Genomic DNA, 19,772 nt, shown 5'->3' on the forward strand with positions numbered 1-19,772 from the left:
CTTGCAGCGCTGCCCTGGCGGATTTGCCCAGCCGGGGGAAATCCGGCGGGAAACCGCCGGACCCGGTTTTCTGACCGCGGCTTTACCACCGCGGTCAGAATGGGCAGGGAAGCACCGCCAGCCTGTTGGCGGTGCTTCCTCCATTCGCGGCCCTGGCGGTCTTTGACCGCCAGGGTCGGAATGACCCCCTTAGTGTGTCTTTACAAGTGCAGTGCTGCCTGGGCAGCATAAAGTGCAGTTATTCACTGTCTCCACGCACTGTTGCTGCAGCTATTAGAACTGATGCAGGGCTGGCTTTAGGGCTGTGCGAGCAGTGCAGCCGTACCAGATGCTGAATACAAGGGAAGGGGCTTTGTTTAGGAATAACTTAGAAACTTGCGATTTAAAAGCACCTGCTGAAAAGTTCCTTTTGCGTCCAGCGTTCTGGAAACAATTAAAATATCAAGATTTTCAGAGAGAGATGGGAGTTTTCTCTAGCGGCAACCGTAAACCAGCGTAGAGGGTTAATAAATATGCCTGTTGCAAAGAACAGATTGGATTTATATTTTATATTCATAGCTGAGTGGATAAGTAAAGTCAGAGCCTTTACAAGTGCTTTCAAACAAATGAATGCATGTGAAAGGGGGCATTGGAGAGATGAGGGGCCGGTTGGTAGTGAGGGATTCCGAGGTGGTCATGGGGTGGGGGCTCCAAAAAAGTCTGTCGCACAGAGCACCACCAGCGCTAAAGCCGTCCCTGAACTGATGTCACAGGACGAACAGCAACAGTGCAGATGAGTCAAATCGAGCAAATCCCAGCAGCACTTTTTGCTCTGATTTTTACATTTCCTTCATCATTTTGAATGTTTGCACAGCCTCCTTGTTTAACAGTAATGCACGTTTGTGTAATGACAATGGCCTGCCCTGCCTAGTGATCACATGGGGAGCAAGGCCCTTTATTTACTGTTAAACAAGGACCTTGCTTCCCATGTGATCATTAGGCAGGGCAGACCAACGTCATTGCTAGCACATATGTACGCCTTCGCGTACGTTTAAACAAGGGCCTTGCTGCCTGTGTGATCATTAGGCAGAGCAAGCCATCGTCATTACACATAAGTACTTGTAATGACGACTGCATGCCCTGCGTAGTGATCATACAGGCAGACAAGTAAAAACACAGCCGACAACAGCATTCTTTTTTCCTAAAGAAGCACTAGCACCATGCAGCCTTTACCTCAGTCTCCTCTGCTGCGTTGCTCTGGCGTGGCAGCCACTTGCTCCATTCCTTGGTGTGGGCTGCAGACAAAGGTCACTGTTTACTCGCCACAGAGACAGAGTGCTTAATCCAGTGTTTGGAGGGGGCAGGCCACAGATTGTTCCTGGTAATATGATTGCGTAGCCGCGGGGGAGGGAAGCGCAATTCAGTGCTCACAGACCAATGTTAGACTGACAAAGTTTGAGCGCTCACAGCTTCAACTATTTACTGATTTAATGTCTACTTGTTCGTTGGACAAAATAGAGATTAAGGGGGTTATTCCAACTTTGGAGGAGGTGGTAATCCGTCCCAAATGTGACGGATTTACCACCAGCCGTATTACAAGTTCCATAGGATATAATGGACTAGTAATACGGCTGGTGGTATATCCGTCACTTTACCGTCACTTTTGGGACGGATTACCACTTCCTCCAAAGTTAGAATAACCCCCTAAATCTTATTGCCCGTCATAAAAATCAACATGGTTCGGGTGTTGGGCGATATGATTTTACCACCCCTGATAATAATAATTTATTGGAATTGGTATTTACAATGGATTGTGGACATGGATGGAACTATGTTTCCCATCCTGGACAAGAGAAAGTAAAACATATTGCAAATTATTTTAACTAAGAGTTTTACGATACCATTAATGACTAATGTAGCAAACTAGAAGCCAGTACCCTGGGCCAGGCTGATGTGAAATGACAGCTGTGTGTGAGGCCAGTGCAGGAAGGTCTTAATGTTCCATGCCATGAGCAGGAGAGGACGAGGGGGCAAGAGGCAAATACTTTTCATGTTACTGTGTAACAATTTTATTTAAACAACTTAGCCAAGCCCAGGCTGAGATCGCCATAGCAACCCACCTCTTCTGGGCTCAGCTTATACCATGGCAGCTAAATCAAGACTCTGTTGCTGCACTTCGTTCCACAAGGAGCTATCTTCAAGGAAATAAGTGACAATAGCATTTAAATGTGATGATGTCAACACCAGCACTAAAAAGCATGATGGTAACGTGTAATTCATGGTAATTGGCAGGACTGCCAAATTGTGGCATAAACGCACAAGGATGTAATAGATGATTGAAGACAATGTTGTTGTGGACATACGCCATGTTGGTGGGGAACTGCTAAATGTTTCCAGACATGGTGCATGCATGGAGCTGGAGGTTAGGTTAGATGTTCTCACTGGCTGAGCAGACCCAGACCCTTTTGGATCCCCCACTCCTTCAGGGCCCCAGCCTGGCGTCCGGCTTACCTGCTCCAGTCTGGAGCAGTAGGTTGCTGGAGCAGTAGCTGCTATCTCTACATGACTATACACATTTACTGCAGGTTGATAATTGTGTCAACAAAATGTCTATCACTTATCTCCCATAGATAGAGATGAGGTGCATTTGTGCAAGGTGTGTTTTTTCCTGTCAGGAAAGCTGTGCTGTGGGGATGCTGGCATCGTTTTCACTGTTCCTTTGAATTGTGTGTCTGTGTTCATTCCTGTGTGTTCTTGTTTTTTGTGTTTGTAGATCAAAGTTACATGTATATCATTTATTCGCCCTGTCTGCAGTCAGTGGTTACATATGGTGCAAGTTGTGTCTGTGTGTGTTGTCTGGTAAGGTAATCTCGTGATTTAGTTTATTGGTGTGTTACTAGGCCATGATCGCTGAGACTTTGGCCCTCATTGGTGGTCTTAAGACTGCCACGCTTGCGGTCTTACCGCCGCGGTCCTGGCGGTAAAGACCGCTGCATTACAAATTTGGCCAAAGCCACAACGCCGCCAGTCCCGCTGGTGTGGTTGGACCGGCACGGCTGGCGGTGAGCTCCTCCGGGCCGGCAGCATGCCTAAAACCACTGGCTGTATTAGGAGGCAGCAAACCGCCAGGCTTTTTGCGGCAGTCACCCCACCATGAAAACCCTAGCGGTAATGCACCCGGCGACAGGAATCCCAATTCCTGTGGCCGACACATGCATCACCACATGTCCACACACTTGCAGACACACACTTCCACCCGACCGCATACATCCAGACATCGCCACCCAACCACACGCATACATCCAGATACCTCCACTCGCTCGCACACAAAGACACGCACCCCCACCTAACCTAACACAAACAGGCACGCACCCCCACTCGCTTGTACGCATACGCACCCCCTTCCGCATTCATACACACCTCCACCCCATGCTCCACATACGTTCACACACACACCACCATGCATGCATACAGTCACACACACACACACGCACGCATATCCATTCCCATAGACACACACACACACACACACACACATGCATGCTTGCACACACCACACACATGTACCTACCACACACACTTCTCCTCTTCTGGTCGGTCCACCTACTTGTCTGGGCCACACAGCAGTCCACATCGAGGTGGTCGTCCAGGAGGGGATGGATGTCGGTGGTTCCACCGCCGTGCCATATTACTGCTGTAATATGGCGGGCAGAATACTTCCGGTGTGGCGGTGCTGGCGGTTGACGTGCCTTTCACCTGCCGTCAGTCAGGCTGACGGTGTTGGATTTCCACCAGTTTATGGGCTGAAATCCATTTGTGGGAATTAAATTCAACATCCTCCTTGTCTGCCAACGTCAAGCTGTGGAACCTGGAACAGATGAGACCGGAGGAATTTCTCCAAAGGGACTCAGATTTTCCTGATCAATGTGTCCACTCTCAGGAATGAGTTATTTCTGCCTCAGCGCCAAGGTTCCCCACCTTATATACTTTTAACAAAACTTAAGAGGAAGGTTCTAGTAACCCCTCTCCCTTCGAGTAAATTGTGAAATTCAAGCAATGACTCTACTGGGTCAGTGTTGAAAAACACACAGAGATTGGCCAGATCCCAAGGTGTATTTCCAAGATCGAGCCGCACCCTTCTCTGCCATAAACATTCTCATCCTTGTACACATTTTTCAATGTTGCATCCCCCATGTTGTGTTACCTTCCCTTCCCTGGTGATAAAAGCGAAAACACGTTAACAAGCTGTGCATGGAAAAATACCCGTGCCATCAATGTGATGGCATTTGAAGCTAAGCTAAGCCCAAAATTGAGTCAGTGGTCAAGATGGAATTGGTAGTTAAATACAGATAGCATTACACTCCACCCTTTGACCAGTGACTTCCATATCATACTGGTTTAAAAGTAACACATTTTGGTTTAAACATTGTTAATAGATTAGGTATGCATTGTACACAGCAAATGTAGCATGATTATAATACAAATCACTACGAATATTCCACCTAAAATATTGCGTAATTGCCCAAAATCAAGTGAAGAGTTAAATAACCGGTCCCACCACTCTTTGTCCACATCTTCTTTTACTCCTTTCTCCAATTCATGTAAAGCGTCAATATGAGACTGAATAGATTTAGAGTGGTCTGATAGGTTAAAACAGCACAGGCCCTCAAATTCTGAACAACCATGATCCTGCTTTAACAGTAAATAGTCAATGGCAGCCCTGTTTTGCAATGCAGTTTTTCTAGTACTTCGTATATCTAGCAATGACTCAGCTAAAGCGATAGAGGTATGATTGATGTTCTTAACCATTAAACATGCTAACTTGTTAACTCAAGTATTCTAAACAGCTAATCCTGAAACTCCTACTATATCCCTTGGATAGCGAGTATGTAGAGTGAAATGGAAACCTCATGCGTCCTAATCATGTAAAAGCACATGGTCCACGAGTTATATTGGCAGGAATGTATGTATAATTGGTATTTCCACAAGAGAACAACCACCCCACTGGTAGTTTGACATGCTTGATGTGGATAGTAGCAGTCACCGTGTATAGACAAGACATGCTATTGTCCATTTTCTTACAGAGTTTATTGTTTCTGTGCTGACACAGTGCTTGTTGTCTCCACGGGATCTCTTAAGGAGACCCCATTGTTGCCTCTAGGTGCACTTGAGCACAATTTCCGATTTTGTGAGAATCACAAGTTAAATAATAGCAGACATCACCAGTAGTAATATTGTAAGTAATCACATGAGTTAGGTTATCCCATTTCTCACCCATTACCTCTCAGCAAAACCTGCAGTACTCATACAATGAAAGGTGTGACAAAACATCACTCTTTTGAATGGCTCTATCTTTGTTGGTGCCATTAAAGATTTGCAGCAAAACACTGGCAGGAATTGGGATAACCACCAAGCAGGTGGAGATAACATCCATTGTACTTTCAATATTGGTCATGCAAAAGTCTGACCTGTTGAGCATGACTTGTGCCAGATGAGTCCAAACATTTTTAGTCGAGTGCAGTAAAGGTGTGGTCGGTCAATCGTTTCAGATTTGGGGGCATTTGGTCCCTCGAACCCACACGCACACACCCGAAGGAACACCACGTAGAACAGCTAGCACAAAGACACCTTGTAGTAGGATCTATAAAAGAGACAAGTATGATCATTCTCGCAAATAACATGTATCTGAGGTATATACTCCCACTCTTCTTTTCCTGGTTTCATAACTAGCAGGTTGTCATTGCCCTTTGCTATGATTTCTGCTGGTTCGGGAGGACGATTTGGGGAGTCTACCCACACTTTCACACAAGGGCTTTTGTCAGTTGAGCCAGAACCTCTCTCCCCACGCACTGTAAGAAGGGCTGGGGGAGACCCCTTTTTCACTATTCCTCCATACACTGGGATAATCACGATTTGTGCAATTCTATCTCCAGGTTGTATTATCAAGTCAATATCTCCACTATTCAGGAGGATTGTTTTTATTTCTCCTTGGTTGTCTGGATCGATCACTCCCCCCCCCCCCCCCCCCCCCCAAGACCTGAATACCTTTGAGTGCCAACCCAGATCTGGGAGCAATCAATCCAAAATGCTCAGGGGGAATCTGTATTCCAACATCTGTTTCAAGAATTCAATATGTGGGTTTTTAAAGCATGCAGATCAAGACCTGCGGATTCTGGTGTGGCTCGGTAAGGAGCTAAGGCTCCTGGTTTTATTTCCCAATAACATGATGGTGTTGGTCGCAACATGGGGTTGTATCTCTAACGTTGGGGTAAACATTCACAATAAAGGTGTCTCTGCATTTGTCAATGGTCTGTTATTCAAAATTTGGCGGGCTTCATTTAAATGCTCTCCCCAGTTTCTCAAAGTTCCATCTTATAGTTTTCGTAATTGGGCTTTCAGCAAGCCATTCATTTTCTCAATTAGTCCTGCAGCGTGTGGATAATATGGAATGTGATAAATTATCTCAATATTGTGTTGTGTGCATTAATCTTGTACCAGTATTCCTTTGAAATGTGACCCGTTGTCACTCTGGACTTGGAGTGGGGCTCTGTAATACAACATTAACAAGTCCAGAATTTTGATAGTATTATACTGAGTGGCATGTTTGCAAGAGACCGCAATCAGGTAACCAGAATAAGTGTCCACTACTGTTCAAGCGTATTGACACCCGCTACTAGTCAGTAGTGACCCAATGTAATGAATTTGCCATATCTGCCCCAGCAATTTCCCTCTCCCCAACTGACCTTTATATGTTTGCGGGACAAATCTTTATTGTGTGTGTTGACAAATAGGGCACTGCATGATCACGTTTTCTTCAAATCTAGGGCACACTGCATCCCTCTAACCTCTGCTCACCTGATAGTGGCCTTCTCTCGCAGATGTCCACATTTTTGGTACGCCCACTTAGCCATCCCCACCAAGTCAGAATCTTGTGTTGCAACTTCTGCCTCTGTGATTTTGGCTTTGTCGTCTGCAAGGGAATTAAACCATTGTTCTAGTGAGTTGGTGGGACAGTGGGCATCTACACGATACACAGTAACAGTACTTTGCTGTAGCATTTCTCAAATTTCTTGCCACAACTCTTTGCCCCACAGCTCCTTAGAATGCATTTGTCAGTTATGTGCATGCCATATGGGAAGCTAGGTGGCTAACCCATTGGTGGCAGACCAAGAGTCCGTATAAATGTGACAAGTCTCAGGCAATTCTTGTTTGAGGGCCTGATAATATGCAGAATTGTACGCTGTATTGACTACTCTTCCCTTCTCCTGTAGTGGATAACAACTGCTTGGTGACTGGGTTACATGACACTGCCTTACAATATCTTTTGACCCCCACATACTTGATAAACCATCAGTGAACCATACATGCTTCCTATCCTCAGAGGATAAGGATTCAAATGGCTTACCCACCTCACTGGTGACTGTTTTACCAGTTGTGCCTCATGCACACTGTCATCACCCTGCACAGGGTCTTGGGCGACCTGTCCATGCAGGGCTGCTGTCCCTGCTGGTCCCACTCGGTCCCTGTCTTATATGTACAATTTCCACCGTATTATACTAGCCTCTTGTCATGTCCTATGCTGTGAGTTTTAGGTGAGCTCATTACCCACTGCATTATTGGAATCTTATGTCTCAGAATCACATTATGACTTAGGGTCATTTGCGCAGTATCCGCTAGAGCCCAGTAACAAGCAAGTAACTGTTTCTCAAAGGGAGTGTATCGCTCTCCAGCATCGGATAGCTTTTTAGTCCAGAAACCCAGGGGCACCCTCGTTCTTCCCTGTTTTTGCCACATGCTCCAATTTGCATATTGCCCCTGAACGGTTACATATAACTCAACGTCACCTTCCTGTACTGGCTATAAGTCTAAAGCTTGTTGAATCGCCTCCTTTGCCAAGTCAACAGCACATTGCTGTTGCTCTCCCCACCTAAACTCATGTTTCTTTCTTGTCACTTTGTACAAAGGGGCCAACATTTGACTTAAGTGAGGGATATGCTGTCTCCAAAAACCAAACAATCCAATGAATCGCTGAGTCTCCTGCTTGGTGAGGGAAGTGGCAAATTCTAAGATCTTTTCTTCTGCCTGCGGCAACACCTCTCTATGTCCCTGACTCCACTGAATTCCTAGAAACGTCACATTATGAGAGGGTCCTTGTATCTTATCTGGAGTAATCATCCACCCTTTGCTCTGCTAGAAATCCACAACCCGATCCAACTGAGTCTGCACTTTTCTTGTGTCTCTCCCTGAATCATCACATCATCTATATAATGGGACAACTGCATCTCTGGAATGACAGATACTTCATCCAGGTGCTCTGCCACTAGCCGGTGACCTATGGTGGGGCTATGTACATACTATTGGGGAAGCCTTCGCATTCGGATTTGTCTGCTGCCGTAGGAGAAACTAAATTGCTTCTGACTCTCAGGGGCCAATGCTATAGAAAGGAAAGCATTGAGAATATCAATGGTTGCGTACCAGGTCCCTTTTATGTTTTCGTATTCTCTAAATCAAAGTGATGATGTTGGGGTCTGCAGCAGTCGAGGGGGGTGTATATTCAATTTGCAGGACTCAATAGTCATTCTTTAGCGCCCCTCAGGTCGGCGCACAGGCCAAAGAGAATTATTCCATTCAGTGGTGACTGGAGCCACCACACCCGCCTCCATCAGCTCCTGTATAGTCTTACTTATTTCCTCATGCCCTCTTGGAATCCAGTATTGATTCAAACAAACCACCTTGATAGCTAGGGGCACCTTCACTGGGGGTATCTTCAGATGACCCACCCTCACTGCTGCCACTGAAATGTATCTCGTTGATCCAAATGATAACAACCATCATCCAAGTATAAAGTCACCCCCTTCAGAATGTCAATTCCCAGTATGTACTCTAGGAGGGGCACAATCAAAACAGTATATTCTCTTTTTGATGTTATCCTTATTTTCAATTGAACAGTAGTCTGCACGGCGGGGGTTTGTTTTCCACCCAACCCTGTGATGGTGTAGTGCTTACCGGTAAACCTTTTTGAATTTCCATAAATTAAAGAGGCGTCTGCTCCGTTGTTGACTAATGCCCAGACCCTTTGAAGATTTTTGTGCTTCCAGTGATTTGCTATCTTCAGGAGTGCATCCCTGCACTGGAGCTTGGCCTGTTTCCTAATATGATTTAAACCTGTCAACTTTTGCCCAAGTCAGGTCTGGATCTATGCTCTCATATGTGCGAGGAGATTCCTCTCCTTCCCTGTTCTCAGCAGTTAACCAATCGCTGTCCAAATCTTCCTCCTCTTTCACTCGTGAAGAAACATTTTTCTCCCTCTTTTCCTCCTGCATCTGTGGCTGGCCCTGATTCACTCATTTATTATCTTGCTTGTAAACTTTCCTGCTGCCTTACTCTCTGTCCAGACCTCTCTTACAGTACATCTCCTACAAGCTTTTGGTATCTAGCCCATCAATCTGCTCCTTGCTGACACCATCCTTCAGTAATGCCATAAACATGTCTCTCCTAGATACTCTTATCTGTGCGACCCTCAGACCTCGAGGCTCTCTCAGGTTTTGTCCAGTCTCCAAGCTCTCCCAACTCGCGAACTGACTCCAGCACGTCTTTCAATGCCTGCCCTGTCTCATTAATTAGGAGAGTCATTATTAAATGCTTGTAAGCTGGAGGAGCAAGGCGAATAAGTTTATTTCGCACTGACACAGAGAGCGGTCCATCTAACAGATGGTGAGCATCACCCAGGAAAATAGCAGTTTTCATTCCCTCTTCCTTAATTCTCTGCATTGCATCTCTTAAAGTGTTCCAGAGCTTTTCATTTTGCGGCCAATCTGATTCTGTAGGCTACTTATGGTTACACCCCACAGCTGCTAACATCAGTAGGTTGATCTGTTGGTTACCCTGATAACCCCTAAACTGCTCCTGTATTATGGGGGTCAGTACTAAGAGCACAAAACGTAGGAGCATCTCCTATATCTAACATTACTCAGAGGCTCCTGTGTCAAATAATCACATCATCCATGTAAGTAATGTTCCCCCAGATCTCTGCTTGAATCAGTCTATAATATCATTAACTTCTTGCTGGGTGTAATCTTCTAGGGAGTGCATCTCAATACCTCCCGGGTTCTGTGGAGTGCCCTGTATCACCTGTCTAAATATTGGCTGTGCACAAACCACTGTCTGTTCATCTGGCTCAAGATGGCCCCCACCTTTTTTAACTGCCTCATCACTGGAATCTGAAAAATCGGTTGAGTCCCATATGTTTCCGTCCCAGATTTCCGGATCCCAATTTAACCCTGCTTTAGACATAGATAAATTAAATTTCTTTTGATTGACTTTACCCCTCTGTTTCTGATACCTTTATTGAGCGACTCGGACAGGTGCCTTCTCGGTGACAGATTGATAAGTATCTGCTTTATCTTGCAATAACTCATTCTGACAAGACAGCATGGTTACATCATTTTTAGCTTCAACTAGCTGCCTCTCTAATTGCCGGCTTTCTTGTTCTAGCGGCCTATATTTTAGTATAAGAAAATAACAGGATCAAGCCCCGTCTGCTTAAAACAGATAAATAATTCCAGAGGTACTTTCTGTAAACAGTTTTTGGCTCAGCATCACTAAGACCTCCGTCCCAGCTCTCACATAAACCTGCTCCACAAGACCATTCATTTGCAAGATAATTATAAGGTGCTTTTTCCCACCCTGGAATCTCATTTGGAACCTGGGAAACCACCTTTGACTTTTTGCCAAGCATTTTTCACTTTTAAATCTTTTACCTCATATTCTGCTAACTAAGCCAAATTGTTCTGCTTTGCTTCAAACTAAGAGAAAACTAAGCTAAAGAATGCAACACTCTTAGTCTGAGTTATGAATTTATTAAGGCACTTCCCAGGTCTCAAACACAAATATATGAAAATAAAAATGGGAGCACTTATTTTGAATCCAGCAACACACGTGCAGCATAATCACAGCAGTTGGATAATAATCAATTTATTGCAAATGTTGCAGTGATCATATCAATGATGCCATAAAAGAAGTCATCAGTGATGTAATGTGTGGGCTAATTTGGTGTGCATGGAGAGGGCGCGGGTTCTAGTTTCCTTAGGGCACGAGTTATAGTTACTTGAAATAACTATAACAGCTGAATTTCTGTGGTTTTGTGCATTTAAATTCAGAACCTAACTATAATGTCCCTGGAACCCTTGTTTTTTTCAGTGTATTTCATTTTTTTTTTTTTTTTGCAGCAGGGCCTGGCCTGTTACCAAGCCTACGGCCAACCACCCACATGCATCCAGCCCCAAACTGTGCACGGCCCTCCAGCCAACCCTCTATATGCATGTAAACTGGCGCCATGCTCTGCAGGGCCTGGTGCCACGCACGGCCTTTGGCTGTCGGCTCCCAACAAGCAAATGCAAACAGATATTTCCTGGGAGTGGGCACCCGGGGACATTGCAGTAGCCAGCCTTGGGGGCTGGTGGTCCCAGTGGGCCATTATTGGCTCCACAGAGGAGGCTGCACAAACCCCCTCAAACATTAAAGTTAGCCGCAGGGAGGTGGTGGTCCCCGGGGGTCAGCGACAGACCCCCTTCATTATGTTTTTGTTTTCCAGCCCCTGGGTGGTGGAGGCCCCCAAGGCACCCCCCTTCCCTTATTGTGAATAAATTGCTGCTGTGAGGTGGCGGTCCCAACGGCTGCAAGGGGAGGGAGTCCTGTGGACCATCTCTTCCCCAGTATAATTAACCAATTTTGCCCCAGGGAGGTGGTGGTCCCTGTAGTGCGGGGGTACCATGCGCCCCAACACCCCCCCCCCCATATATAATTTTCTGATATCCCTGGGGAGGTAGAGAGGTCTCAGGGGCTTGTTGATGAGGGGCACCCTGCGGACTCCCTCTAACCTAATTGAACAATTTTGTCCTAGGGAGGTGGTGGTCCCTGAGGCACGGGAGGACTGAGCGGCCCGTTGCATGCTACTCATTTAAGCTCAAGGGAGGTGGCATCCCTGGGGCTCTGGGGGGGGGGTCCTGCAGACCCTCCTAGTATAATTAACCAGTTTTGTCTTAGGAGGTGGTGGTCCCCGGTGTCCCCATGTGGCCCCTCCCTCATACTTTTAATTTAAGCCCAGAGGAGGTGGTGATCCCAGGGGCATATATCAGCCCTGTGGGGATGGGGCCCTTGCACCCCTTCCTTATTTTTGACATGCCCCCAGGACCTGGCCCACCTGCGGGCTTTCTTGAAAGAAGCTTGGGAGCCCTCACTTGTTAGTGGGTTTTTATTTTATTTTTTACATTTTGCCGGATCTGCTGCAACTCTCTGCGAAATTATTATTATTTTTTTTCTTTAAAAAATACTTTTTTGGCCTGGGGGGCCCTACAGGGCCCCAGAGCTAAGGCGTCAGGGTGTCCCTACCCTGGTCCCTTTTTCTTATTTTCTATCTTTTTTTTCTGGGACTTGGCTGAAGCAGAGTCCCAAACTGGCTGCCCTCACTTGCTTGTTGCAATGTTTGCAGGCAATCAGATCTCCACACGTGATCGGGAGGGTTCGCTTAGCCTTCGCATTCCTATATATACATATTTGAATTTTCTTTAATATCTAAAAAAAACTACTGAACGTGAGCATCGTATTTGTTTGAACATTTTCGTGAACATTTGTCAACCGGTGCCAAAGATATAGGCAAGTAAAAAAAAAAAAATGTTTTTCTATAGAAACTAAGTCCTAACTATAACTAGCTAGTGGCAACCGCCACTAGGAGATACATATAAATTCACTGAAAAAAACAAAGGTTTCAGGGACATTATAGTTAAGTTGATGTTTTACCCATTCAAAACTATAGAAATTCAGCAGTTATAGTTATACTTATGTTAAGAAACTATAACTCGTTGCCCAAAGTTACTTTGCGGAACACGTTATAGTTTCTTCAGATAAGTATAACTATAAGTGTAACTATAACTGCTGAATTTCTGTGGTTTTTTTATAGATAAAACGTGAACCTAATTATAACGTCCCTGTAACCGTAGATTTTTTTTCTGTAAATTTCTATGCTTAGTTTAACGCATAAGTTGATATTTGTGTCAGGTTGTGGCAAGCCAATCAAGACCTTGCATTTTTATTGCCCACACGGGGTCCCTGTTCCCTCCATGTGTCCTATGGGGTCTGGATACTTGTATCCTGACCCCTTGTATGTTCATACACTTTTTTTTTTTTTTTTTTCCCACCCACAGACAATGCAAGAAACAAAATGGGTGCCGCAGCTTTTCTGTCAGGTTGCAGCCAGCCAGTCAGGGCCTTGCTTTTCGTTCAGATCCGCATAGGGTCCAAGGAGGATCCGTGTCCCTATATATACAAATTTGGTTTTCAATTAATAACTAGAAAACTACTGAATGGATTTATACCAAATCAAAAAAAGCTCACTTTCTGGTCCTAGAGCTAGCTTTCTGCCAAATTTGGTATAAACCCATCCAGTGATTTGGCACTGGCAATAAAATTCAATGAAGTAAATAGAGGTAATATCTCATTTCTGCAGCAAATTAGATCCAATAGTGTGTCAAATGTGTGTAGGATCTGGGACAGCTTTTGTTGACTAAATGAAATCCAATGAGTTAAAACCCAACTCAGATACAACTGAGGTTCTTTTCGTGGGAGGGTCTGTTAATGGGTGGTCCTACGACTGGTGGCTACTATTTTTGGAAGTCCATGTATCTGTGCAATAACTGTGACCTATGTAGGCTTTTAGGGCCAGGTGTAACAAAGGGTTTTACCCATTCTGTATCTATGGGAAAATGTGTTCGTATATATGGCCCTTGTTTCTCAGTAATCCTCAGTTTTCGCTAGTCAGTAAGACTTCTTACAGTTGCCTTTTCTGTTTGAGAGTGCTGAATAAGCTTATCCAAATCTTTGTTTCATACTGCCTCTTCCCTGTGAATCAGAGAGTGAATGGCTTGTGTCAGGATTACTGAAATTTCCTATCCTGCCTTTCCTCGCTATTTGATCAAACACCTGCAACTCTAATAAGATTCAGATTAATCTCAGTCTAGCATTTTGATCACTTTATCCAGCTACCTGGTCAATCTTCAATGATTGTAGCAAAAATACCTGTTTTCAAAAACCTCTCTCTATCACAAGGCTTTATATGAGCAGGGCTCTTCATTTATACCGAAAACGTTCTCACCTTACACTCCAGGCTACTGGTTTTACTAAGACATCTCTAGTTTGCTGATGGGTGGCCGCTGATTTGTTTTTCCTACAGCCAAAAAGTGGAACTCTCTTTCTCTTAAGCTTGGGAAAATGTTTTAAATAATTTAAGTAAACATTGTGCTTAGCACAGAGGCTTGTATGTGAGGAAATGCACAAATATCTATTCAGGAAAGTAATCTGGGAGATGAGGAATGAGCAAAGTATTCTGCATATCAAATAAGCGTCACATATCTGTTATCAGAACAATATTATAATCCATAAAGGTGTATACTTGTAGACTCATATTTCTGAACATTAAAATAATGTAAATGAAAGATAAAGAACTAAAAAAGTCTAGGATGCTACATAGGCCCATGTTACCATAAAACGAACCTTCAAGATATATTTCTTTGTTATATTTGGAGAAAATGTGTCCTTTGATTCAAAGAGCTGAGACAACTCTTTGGATCAATAGTGAGTGCTTTACAATTCAATGCACATATTGTGTAACTTGCTTGTAGCGAGAAAAAACATTCCTTATGAAATACAATCTTAACGTTTTTGTTTCTACAGGTAGTAACCTTCGAGGGACATGTATGATGAATACTAATCAAGGTAAGTGTAACTGAACTTCATATAAAAGATGGATGCTGAATAGAGATTAGTATCTCCCAGAAAAGTAAATTAAGATGGATTGTCTCTGCACATATGAACAGGACTGTACCCTATTGGTTTTTTTCTTTTGATAATTTTTTCATTGGCAAGAGCCAAGTTGCTGTGTCTTTAGAGATATTTGACCCACGTCCACTGAATATGTATAGAAATATTTCTATCTTGTTTCCAGTTCACTATCTTGGTCTTGAATGGCGAGACCAACAATTAGTTTATAGGTAGGGCTTTTATATGGTTACTGGCTTGTACAGGAGAGAAAAAGAAAAGAAGCACAGGCAGACTATTGTTGCTTTAATGCCAAGGTGGTCAGGGATTAATAGTGTCACAGACATTTGTCCAAAGAACATTGATCATTTTACACTAATATGGCTTATGCAGTAAGCTTTCATGCTCCTTTCATATATTATTTCCAAGACAGTAAGCAGTTAATTTGTATTCAATGTAGTTGTTGCTTTGAATGGGGATAGGCAACTCTATGACTAAAATCTTCTGTGGTGGTCTACTCCCAGGTCTGTAGAGGTATGAGCTCTAATTTGTATATTTTAGAAGCAGAAAGTGTTGGATAATGGAACAGTAACAGTAATGATTATGTCAGCAGTGAATTAATCTGTTTCATTTACCTTGAGCTACCTGAATTGAAGAAATTTGTAAAAAACAAATCCTACATTTTGGGTTCACAGTGTTGTTTTAACTGTCCGAAGGGCTTTTATCAAATCCATTCATGCACCGTTGATGCTTTCCACATCAGTGACTTACTATCAAGAGAAGCTCATCTAAGTTATGAATGAATAGTTTTGTTCGTGAAAAGATAAACTATGCTACCTCTAGCAACAAGTTCAGGCTCAAGATTTAACAGGAAAGCCTGAAAATGTTGTAGATTAAGGTTCAAACCCAAATGCAAAAAAAAAAAAAGGAAAAAAACACAGGCCACTTAGCATGAAGTAAACTTGCAGAAAAAAATCAGAAACAAGCTGGAATATGGAGATCTAAGGGGCACCTACGAGCAAGCAACACTCTTAGTAAGCAAAGTTGCAAAGCTTAGAAAACCCAGTCCAGTCCTCTTTGTTTTTTATAATTACAATTCAAAAAGTGAATTGTGAGAAAACATGAATTGAATTTCCTGCATCTTGTCGTGAGAAAAACTTTCAAGGAACTCTTTGAATTTGTTAAATTAACAAAAAAACAAATGCCAAAATAAAAATTGTATTCTAACAATTTAGTACATGGAACACTATAAAGACACCGAATGTACTCTGAGAATATGCATGTGATGTGACAGAGGCGCCACATGCAGTTGGTCTGGAAGCAAGAAGGCTACGCCTCATACACAGCCCTACATGGCGGTGCATTCAAGGAAGGATGGCTGCTTCACATATGATTCAGCCCAGGTGGTTTCCAGCAAGTGAACTTGCACAAAACCTACACCACAAACAGCGGTTAATTGTTTGCCTAAAACCGAAGAATGCACATTTGCACAGTAATCTCCCAACACTTATGTTATGTTTTAATGAAGAATTGAAGCTGCAAAAGCCCAAGCAAAGTGCACTGCCCATGCCAAGTGCATGGGCATTGCAGGGACCCCCCCTGCACCCTGTCCCTAACATCCGTTTCATGGCGGTACTACCGCCATGCAACCTCTGTCGGAGAGGGGAGTCGTAATCTCCAGGGTAGCGCTGCGGTGGCAGATTAGGACCGTCAGTCTGTCCTGTCGTGGTAAAGTGGCAGTCTGACACCGGCGCTACCGCCGCTGTCGTAATGTTGGTGGTCAGACTGCTACATTGGCGGTGGTCCGACCGCCACTGCGAAGACCGCCAGGGACATAACGAGGGCCTATATCTCTTGTAGCATGCTTATTTTATGTGGACCTTATTCTTTTAAATACAACAGAGATCAAGAGTTCATTTTTCATATGAAGTTGATTAAATTCTTAGCTCTGTCTTCCAGCAGGAAATCTGGGGAACACCTTAATTCAACAAAAATTGTTTTCTCATAGTACCTGATGGCATTTAAGGATTATATCACAGAAATTTGTGAATTAGGAATCCCATTTCTTTTGCGTTTGAAAGTTCATTTGGTGCTCTGTCTCCAAATCTAATCTTGATTCTTTGAACATCTCAAAATGGCAATAGCTCTAAAGCATATTTCTAACATTTGCTTCCTGTCTCTTTGACGTGATAAAAATATAGGTGAAGGATTGGCTGCTTTTTTTCTCTTTTCTTCATGTTTGGTCATATTATGAAAACATGTTCTCATATTATAGCGTAAGTAATTTGTTTGGCTCAGGGACTCTTCTGTTATCTGCTTAAGACGTTGCTAATTTCTCCCATCTTAAAAAGGCACAGTATGGATGGCATGATTCCCTGTTTACTATTGCCAGCTTGCTTTTTTAAGTTAGTTAATTATAAATGGTGTTGCATGTCAATTTCAGGACGACAGTGAGCACCAAAATCTCTTCCTCTCATGTCTGTCTGATTTCATCGAGTGCACTGCACAGAACTACCCTCTTTAGGCGATTGATTATCTGCTTTAGCCTACTCACAAGAGCGTCACCAGCCTATTTTGCCTACTTTGGCATTTGATATATATTTCTACCTACGAACCGGGAACTGTGGCTTTGTCATCTGCCAGGGTCCTCCTCCTTCAGCCTAAAAAGAATGTAGTCAGAGGTGCCTCAGTCAAGGGACAACTCCCCTCCCCATTGGGATCAGGGCACCAGGGCAGTTGTCCAGAAACATTGCTGTTCCAGAAGAGGAGGCAACCCTTGGGCAAAATGGACAGAGGTGCAACAGGCCTTTCTCCTTGGGCTTGACAGACAAAGAAGTGCCTTTTGGGACTTACTTTCCCCAGAGAGCATTGCCTTTTTTAGATTATTCTGAAGTCTGTAATACACAGGAGAGGTTAAAAAATGTGTAAAGGTGTTAGAAGTATTGAACTATGCCCCTCTTGCCAAAGTGGTGAAGTTTGGTTCTATTATTTTGTTATGTATCCCAGTATTTGTGGACAAAAAAGAAAAAGTGGCATTTGAAGCCAATATCCATTGCCTAAAGAGCTGTCTTTCTGTGATTGAGGTGTGGATGGAAGTTCAATGTCTCTGTTCCCCCTGCCAGAGTACTTAGTCATTGTACCTAGGAAGGACAACTAAACCAGCCAGTCTTGCAGTACAATTAAAGCAAAACATGGAACTGACCCCTTGTAGTTTCTTGTCCTTGGATTCCTAATTGTCGTCATATTGCCAATAAATCTCTAAGAGCTTAGTACCTGTATCCCAAGTCAATGACGAGTGCTTTCTTCGCCACAGACCCACTGCTTTGAGTCATTCTGCTAAAGGTTGAACCCTGCGGTTTAGAACTGCTAATATCTCACCATGTGCGGGTGGGCGTTTCTTTTGCTGTTCTTGTTATGGTTGAAACTTTGACGCCATCCATTATAACTCGTAAATGTTATATGTATATAACCAATAATGTAAAAGTCATGACATCACCAACAATATTATAATATGCAATTCTTTATTTGCCTTGCCATCTTGTATACTGTTGGTACATGGATTGTCTAATTGTATATGCCAATGCCAGCAAAATTGATGGTTTAAAAAAGGACTAAGTATCTATATCTGTCAAGTAATTAATTCATGTTGTTAATTTCTAGCCTAAGACTCTGGCATTGTTTCTCCTACATTTGGATGGAGGTATCACTGTCATTCAGTGTGTGTCACAAAATAGGTGCTACTTCAGTTGGGAGTCACTGGCACCTACTGCGGCACACCAGACTGCTCAGGTCGGTAGGCACAAGTATGCTGGGTGCACAGATCTTGGGGAACGACCTAGCCTTGGTGATCACGCAGTTCACACCGACTTCAGGGGGTCCGGCGCTCTGACCGTAGTGTGCCTATCGGCTGATTATTATTTTTTTATTTTTTTATTTTTCTTTTTAGACTCCATGGCTGGGCGCCAGCAGTTTCAGGCAGTCTTCAGGATTCTAGGCTTTCCCTCCTGCACTCTTGCCAATGGGTTGTTTGGCACGAGGGAGCAGCAACAGAGGCAGACAAGAGGCCCTGATTGATTGTGAAGAGGAAAACAATTTTTCCTCATGGACTCCCTGCACCACTCCATAGTATTTATATGCACCATTATGGCACCACTATACCCTTTTCGGGTTATTGAAATCTACTTTACAATACCTTGCTACAAGGCTTGTACCTAGCTAGTATGGAGGCCTGTTTGCTATACTGTTTCCTGTGCTGTTTCTTCCTATATGATCCCAGTTTAAGGAAGATTGTTTTCTTTAGAGAAGGACACGTACCAATACCTTTTAATGAGATAGTTTGTCAGGTTCACCATCCATTGAGCTACTCCAATTTTGTCCCTTCTGCTTTCCCTTATTTTATTTGGAGGATTTGGATGTTTGAACTTTAGCAATTACTTTGGAAATTCGTTGGCCTTCTCAGTCATATTCTGCTCTGTCCTTAGGACAGCATTTTCCTCAGATCTTCTCTTGACTTTGACCCTTATACAACATCTGCAATGTGCTTCATAGCTGACTTGCAAATGAGGTTTTTTCTGCCTTTTGGGGCTTTTCCTCCGACAAAAACTATTCTTATGAAACATAAGACATCGCTCACATAACTTCCAAAGTGCAGAGTGGCACCTCTGGAAACGAAAAGAAAGTTTTACTGTTTTTGTTCGGCCATTAACAAGCATATGAACTGTGCTCATATCATTAAAAAGACAAAAGAAATTTACCATACTTCTCCTGTACCCAGTCACTTTATTGGCTGCCCTGGGACTATTGTATCAAGTTTAAGTTGGATTGTCTCACCTGTGAAGCATACATTTTAAAGCGACCACCATATTTCTCTTCTGAATTATCCTTAGCAGCAGGCTTTCCCCCTAGTCTAAGCAGGATTTTTTTTTTCTTTTTGCCATACCAGTAGTCAGAAATTCTATATCTCTGCCTGCTTCACGACATCC

General features: G+C 43.5%; 1 protein-coding gene across 2 annotated transcripts in view; it reads left to right on the forward strand.

The window, feature by feature from the left end:
* The window catches only part of SPATA7 (spermatogenesis associated 7), a 408,620-nt gene that overhangs the window by 9,639 nt on the left and 379,209 nt on the right, over window positions 1–19,772 (forward strand). For both annotated transcript variants that reach the window (XM_069208136.1, XM_069208137.1), the window contains exon 2: window positions 14,707–14,748. In XM_069208136.1, coding sequence (XP_069064237.1) covers window positions 14,730–14,748 — 19 coding nt within the window. In that variant the 5' untranslated portion in view covers window positions 14,707–14,729. The remainder of the gene's footprint in view (window positions 1–14,706; window positions 14,749–19,772) is intronic.

The sequence above is a fragment of the Pleurodeles waltl genome, chromosome 9 (assembly GCF_031143425.1).
Source record: "Pleurodeles waltl isolate 20211129_DDA chromosome 9, aPleWal1.hap1.20221129, whole genome shotgun sequence".
NCBI lineage: Eukaryota > Metazoa > Chordata > Amphibia > Caudata > Salamandridae > Pleurodeles > Pleurodeles waltl.